Source organism: Magnolia sinica, chromosome 8 (assembly GCF_029962835.1).
Source record: "Magnolia sinica isolate HGM2019 chromosome 8, MsV1, whole genome shotgun sequence".
NCBI lineage: Eukaryota > Viridiplantae > Streptophyta > Magnoliopsida > Magnoliales > Magnoliaceae > Magnolia > Magnolia sinica.
In genome coordinates, this window is record NC_080580.1 from 18280283 (window position 1) to 18287364 (window position 7082).

Here is a 7082-nt window from a genome sequence, read left to right on the forward strand (position 1 = left end):
AGTGGAGTAGGCAAGTAGCCGAACCACTATATGTCTGTGTTTGCGATTGTGATTTGTGCACATTTCTATTTATGCTTACGAGTTTAATTGGTTGAATTATATGAATGCGTGTGAATGGATTATATGCTAGACACCTAATTGATTGCACACGCATACACAAGATATTTATCTCGCATTTAGACTAGTGGTTCAACTTATTGTATCATTTGTAGTCTACACAATTGGACTTATTGGGCTTGAAAGCCTTAAGTGTTAATTATTTTTATTATTTATAATTTTTTAAGTGGTCGTATTTCACCCCCCTATAAGAATTAACAGTAATTCTAAGCTTCGCTAAGCTTCCGCATGCCTTGGTAAACAATCTACGCAATTTCAGAATGTTCATCAATTGGATTGTCGTCATTAAAAGGTGGGCAAGATAAATCCCAACAACAGGCAATCTTCACTCGATAGAAACAAATGAATGACTAAAAGAAAACCATTCAATATTGTATATCCACTCCAAACATTTCAATCCTTCCTCATCTTCATCGACGTACATATATTCATACACTTAAAAAAACACGCCAATTGATTGCTCACTACACAACACAACTTTTAGCGCGTGGAACGTCCCTGGAGTCTATGATTTATTTTTTTAGATTGACACCATCCACCAAATTTTCCAAACCAGTCTAGAGCATGAGTTAAAAAATAAGGCACATCCTAAGCTCAAGTGGACCACACAACAGAAAGTGGTCGGGATTGAATAAACTTATGTTGTTGAACCCTTTCTAGGGCCAACCGTGAGGTTTATTTACCATCTAACCTTTTCATAAGGTCACAAGGACCTGGATGAGGGGTAAAAATACCTTATTTGGCTTCAAGATGTTTTCAACTGTAGGAATCGATTATTATTATTTCTTGTGGTGCGGTCTACTTGAATTTTGAAGGTGCTTTTACCCGAAAATTTCCCGAAGCATACAGTATTCCTATAACATGCTTTAACCATCCATATTTCTGAAAACATTCTTATAGGCCGACGTATGCAAGATGAAAAGTCAGATTTACCCTTTACAAGAGATTTTTATGTAATCGAAGCCCGTCTCTTCCTGATGCATGGAGGTATTAAACTTGGAAAAATCAAAAGCTATGTCAGCCTTAACTTCTGTATTTGAAAATCCAATCCCATCATTAGTCGTGTGACCTAATTTTAAGCATAGTAATTAAAAAGGATCCCTATCTATAATAAAGGTGGACCATATGATTGAAAATAATGTACACGATGATTACCACCCTCCAAACTGTTTCCCTCTGTGTAACACACTTGATTCATGGATTGTCCTGATTCTTGGGCCCTAAGCGTAAATGTTATTATGAAATCTAATGGTTGGAGTGGATTTCTTATAATCTTTATGATGGGCCCTATAAAAAATCAACATTATCCCAACAGTTTCCTTCGGTGTGGCCCATCTGAATAAGAGACCAGCCTGGTTTTTTTGTTTTTTTTTTTGGCATGAGCCTAATATCAGATTACACAACTAATGGTCAGAGTGGATTTTATATACAGATCATGGTGGGCCCTATAAAAAATTGGTAGTGTCCTCTTCTGCCACTGAGATTTAGGTGTGGCATATGTGCTGGCCTCCTCAGGAAGAAATCTAACTTTTGTCTTCTTAAAAAAGGAAAAAAATTCTAACTTTTGTCTTCTTAAAAACAGGAAAAAAAAAATTGGAGGCACAATCAAGCCCACCTTAATGCATATATGAAATTCACTCTGACCGTAGTTGTGTAATCCCACGTTAGACCCAAGGCTAAAGAAACAGGCTGACCTATGATTAGGATGGGCCACACCAAAGGAAACAGTAGGGAGAGATTTCCAAAGTTGATTTTTTTTGAGGGTTTACCGTAACAATTATAAGAAATCCACTCCACTCATTAGATTCCACAAAAATAATCAATAACAGATGAGACTCACTTTTAACACCTACGCCTAAGAGTAGGTCATGCAACTACTCACTTGAATTTTCAAAAACAAAGCATGGTGGATCCCATCCCATGTGACCGACCCCTTCGTTGGCACTGCGGTTGCGATAGGAGCAGATTCAGTTGTGCAGGTGTTGGAAACTAAGGTGGAGTATATGTAAAAGCCATTGCAGGACTAAGTGGGGCCACCTTGATGTCTATGAGAAATCTACACCATTCATCCATTTTTTTTCAAAACATGTAAGTACATGAGGCAAAAGATGAGGTAGATCCAAAATTCAAGTGTGTTTCATGATAGGAAACAACTAAGAATGAACTTCTACTATTGAAACACTAGTGGGGCACACAAGTTTTGCATCAGGTTATATTTTTTTTAAAGATCATCCTAGTAGGTCATCCTGGTAGGAATGAATTTATGAATGGTATAGATGGCATATAAACATCATAGTGGACCCTAGGGAGGCATCAATGGTAGGCATTTCCTTACCTAAATTTTACTGTCTTACAACCCACTTGAGTTTTGGATTTGCCTCCTTTTGAGACCACACCCTAACATTGTCCGGAAAAATTGACGGATGGGGCGGATTTCTCTCGACTATCACGTGGGTCCCACTATTGAAACCTTCTTGGGGCCATAAAAAATTTGAATCAAGTTGATATTAATGTTTCCCTTCATACATGTATGTGTGACCTTACGAAGAGGTTGGATTGTAAGTAAACATCATGATGGACCTTAGGATGTTTTCAATTGTAAGATTTGAATCCCTATCGCTTAATGTGGTGTGGTCCACTAGAGCCTTCAGTATGCCTCCATTATGGGCAAATGCCCTAAAATGATCTATCAAAATAGATGGTGGGCGTGGATAAACCATATGGATCATGATTAGAGGTGGGCATTGAGTCAAGTCAGATCAAGTTGGGGTTGATCTGACTCAATTCGATTTTTAAATAGGCCTGACCCGAACTCGACTTGACTCAATACCAAGTCTAGCATGCTTGACCCGAGTTTGGCGTAGACTAATCCAGATCGAGTCGGGTCGTGTGCAACGGGTATCCACAGGTTGAAATCACAACTTAAAACCTATATTCCAACTTGAGAAGATGAATGAGAATGAAATGGTAAAAATGTTATTTTACCATTAGCTATTAATTAGGAAGAATGATTTCTTAAATATAAGATTTAAAGGAATCTTAAGTTAAAATTAACATAGGAGAAATTTTTGAATCCATTTTGTTTTTGGGCTCATATCATTTTTTAAAATGATTCGAAAAAACGGATGCTCACGTAAATTTCACACCTGTGGAAATTCCGTTGATTGATGTGCGGTGTAGCACATTCCGAGGAGAGAGAAAACCGAAAGTGCTGACATGTGGATCTTCCCTCGGTCCCATCATGATCCATGTGTCATATCCTCATTCTGTGGGTCCCATCCTAGCGTATGTGTCAAGATCCACCCCATCCATCCAATTTTTCATATCATTTTAGGGCATCACACACAAAAGACAGATCTAAGGCTCAATAACGCCACAGTAAGAATTGAACATGCACCGTTGAAAGCTTTTTGGGGTCACAAAAGGCTCTAATCAAGCTGATATTTATTTATTTATTTATTATTATTTTTTCCCCCACTCAGGTCTATGTGATCCGATGAAAAGGTTAGATGACAAACAAGCCTCACGGTGGACCTTAGGAAAGTTTCAATGGTAGGCATTCAATTCCTACTACTTTTTGTGGTGTGATCCACTTGAGCTTTAGTTGTGCCTCATTTTATTGGCTCATGCTCTAGAATGATCTATAAAAATTAATAGAGGGTATGGGTCTAACACATTACATTAATTATGGCGAGTTTAAAGAAGTTTCACGTGTTAAAAGTTTTGAGAGAAAATGGTGTGTTTTGTCGATTGGTATCATTGGCAATGGCTATGGCAATGACATGGACGGATGAGAAGTGACAGCACAGAATTTTCCTGTGCCTTCAGCATAGACGATCCGCACTAAAGATTAAAACCTCATCATTTTCAGTAAATGTTCCACTGCTCTCAGAGCAATATAAAGTTATAAAGCAGCTAGCTTATAACTATCCATTCAATTGATTGATCTGAACCGTCCATTAAGTCTATAACACACTCTTTTTTTTTTGGCCGGTTTACTGCGCTAAAATCACACTAATCTCCTTGATTCGGTCCTTTTTGTAGCCTTCCTTTTTCCAAACCGGAAATCGGATGGTTAAGAAGTTGTTCTTGATAATCAAAAGCAATCTGCGATTGGACCCATTTTTGTGTATATGATCTTGACCGTCCATACTAAAGACCAGTAATCAGGTGGTTATGATTGTTTGGTCAGTGTTATATTTTCATGGTGGCCCGTGAAATGTGTGTTAGACCTAATGGACAGTCTAGATCAATCGATTAGACTGTCTGAGTATCAAATACAAGTAGGATCACTATAACTTAATAGTGCTGTGAGAGCACTGACGCATTTCTCGCTAGTCTTACTCATTAGCGAATAACAAATGAATTAGGTGCAGCTTAAGATGTTAATGCATCTGGTGGGCCTATACTTGCATGGATCGTAACCGATTGGGTGATCCTAACCGTTTAGTTGGAGGACATACTTTCTATTTGGACGTTCGACATCTATTAACCATCCATTTGATATCCTCGGAAGTCCTCAATTTGGATGGTTAGGATTGTCCAGTCAACATATGCCTCAAACACAAGGCCCACACCAGATGAATGGCCTGATCTCATTCATTCGAGGCATCAACAACTCTAAAATAGGATCTTTTCTCTATATTATTTATATAGGATTGTAAGAAGTTGCGGTTGGTATTGCATGAGGATTAGGTGTGCTCAACCAAACAACATATAACAACTCCATCTCATCCATCCAACCCCACTTCTATTTTGCTAAGTGGGCCACCTTGGGGTCTCCTGATCTTTATATATACAGACCCAACATCTGCAAACACTCCATCAACACCCCAAAGAAGCTTTCTCCATTCCTTCTTCTTCTCACATCATTATCAAATGGCCCATCTCAAGGCAGCATTCTACCTATTATTGCTAGCTATCTCCATCACCTTTACCAACTCGGCCCGAATCCTCGATGAGGAGGTCCCACCTACAGGTGGCCCAGTGGTCTCCCCTGTGGTGTCCAATGCAATTGCGCCACCTGTCGTTGTCCCCACTCAATCCAGCATTACTTCGCCGGTGTTGACACAACCAGGTGTGGGTGGGCCCACCACCAGTAGTGCCACAGTGGCTGATGCTGATCCCCACCACACATTATCCTTCTTCATGCACGACATTATCGGCGGGACGAATCCGACCGCTAGAGCAGTGACTGGGATTGTGTCTAACTCAGCAATCAACGGCCAGCTCGCCTTTGCCAAACCCAATGGCGCGGTCCTCCCAATCAATGGTGGTGTTCCACTCACTAACAGCAATAATGCCGTAATAAACAACAATAACATTCCCTTCCTCACCGGCCTTGGCGGTCAGACAACGACGACGGTGATTCAAAACAATGGAAACAACATCGCCGGCAGCAACGGGCTTCCGTTCGTCAACGGGGGCCAGCTGCCGGCAGGGACCACCCTCCAGAGCCTCTTATTCGGGACGATGACAGTGATTGACGATGAGCTGACTGAAGGACATGAGCTGGGGTCCGTCGTGGTCGGGAAGGCTCAGGGGTTCTATGTGGCTAGCTCAGAGGACGGAACGAGTCAGACCATGGCGTTTACGGTCATGTTCGAGAGTGGCCACTACATCGACACTCTCAGCTTCTTCGGTGTCCACCGCACCATGTCGTCGGAATCTCAATTGGCTATCATGGGTGGGACAGGGAAGTACGTGAATGCCAAGGGATATGCAACCGCTCAAACCATTCATCAGGTGGATCAGCACACAACTGATGGAGTTGAAACGCTCCTACACTTCACTGTCTACCTCTCTTACTAATGGGCTTGAGAAATGCTTAGATGTTCGCGGCCCACGTCTGTGAGATCCAGGAAATTCATTGGGTCCGTCCACTGAAAACATACCTTGGCCCAAAAATCAGGCCCGTCCACTCGTCGGGTGGGGAACACACATTGTATGGACTGAAAATTACCCTATGATCTACACATAACATACATGCGTGGCCCACTTGATGAGAGCTCGACAGCGTGGATTTTGGGCTGGTGAATGTGCAATGTGGGTCCACCTGATTAATGGGCTGGATCTTGCATACGATTGGCGTGGATCTCCAAGCATTTCTCAGTACAAAATGTTTTTAATTGTATTCCCAAGTTCAAATCTCTATATATAATAGAGATTAAGATCAAAAGAGAAGTTGGGTTTGCTTTATGAATCTAAGAAGTTTGGTTATGGTCTTCTTCATTTACTTTTGGATTGATTGATTCAACTTCTCTCAAGCCCAATCCATCTCAACTAAAAAATAGGAAATGCTAAATGTAGAATCAGGAAACAAAATCTCTGAAAGCACACTGATCAATTAACCTTAGCCATCCACATAATGGCTATAAAATGGATGTTTAATAGTAAAATAGTACAACGGAAAAAATCAGATCAAGAAATCTTCTCTTGTCAGTGAATTTTTGGTTTATGCTCCAACAAATATTTCAGAGATTTGGACGACCTGGATTTCCTTAAAACTATGGTATGTTTCATTTTTGAAATGGTGCAAAACTAATTAACATGGGAGTCAAGTGTCCAAAATAAACTAGAATCGCAATTTCAACGTACGGCGGGGGGTCGTTTTGTTGTCGACTAACAACAATCATTGAATCAAAGGTGGGTCTACATGATGGCTGATTATGTCGGTATTGGTTGTATCTGATATCCGATCACGTCAATACTAATGTAGTGAAAGCGATCTCAAAATCGGGCGACGTATTACATTAGCCTTTTGGTTTTACGAAAGAACGGTAAAAATTCCATTTCTCTAGTAACTCTGGCCAAGATGGATGGCCCACGTAATGACGAACTAAGGTCAGCCTACCCACGTTAATGCACAAAGAAAAGACATTTCTTGAGAGAGAGAGAGAGAGAGAGAGAGAGAGAGAGAGAGAGAGAATTGTTAGAGATGTGCGATTCTCTTGAATCATCAGCCC

At 40.6% G+C, this 7082-nt stretch overlaps 1 protein-coding gene across 1 annotated transcript; it reads left to right on the forward strand.

The window, feature by feature from the left end:
* Positions 1 to 4961: 4961 nt before the first annotated feature.
* On the forward strand, positions 4962 to 6319 carry LOC131253884 (dirigent protein 25-like). The gene has a single exon (XM_058255006.1). The coding sequence runs from the start codon at positions 4996 to 4998 to the stop codon at positions 5926 to 5928; it is 933 nt and encodes a 310-aa protein (XP_058110989.1). The 5' UTR covers positions 4962 to 4995; the 3' UTR covers positions 5929 to 6319.
* The last annotated feature ends 763 nt before the right edge of the window (positions 6320 to 7082 follow it).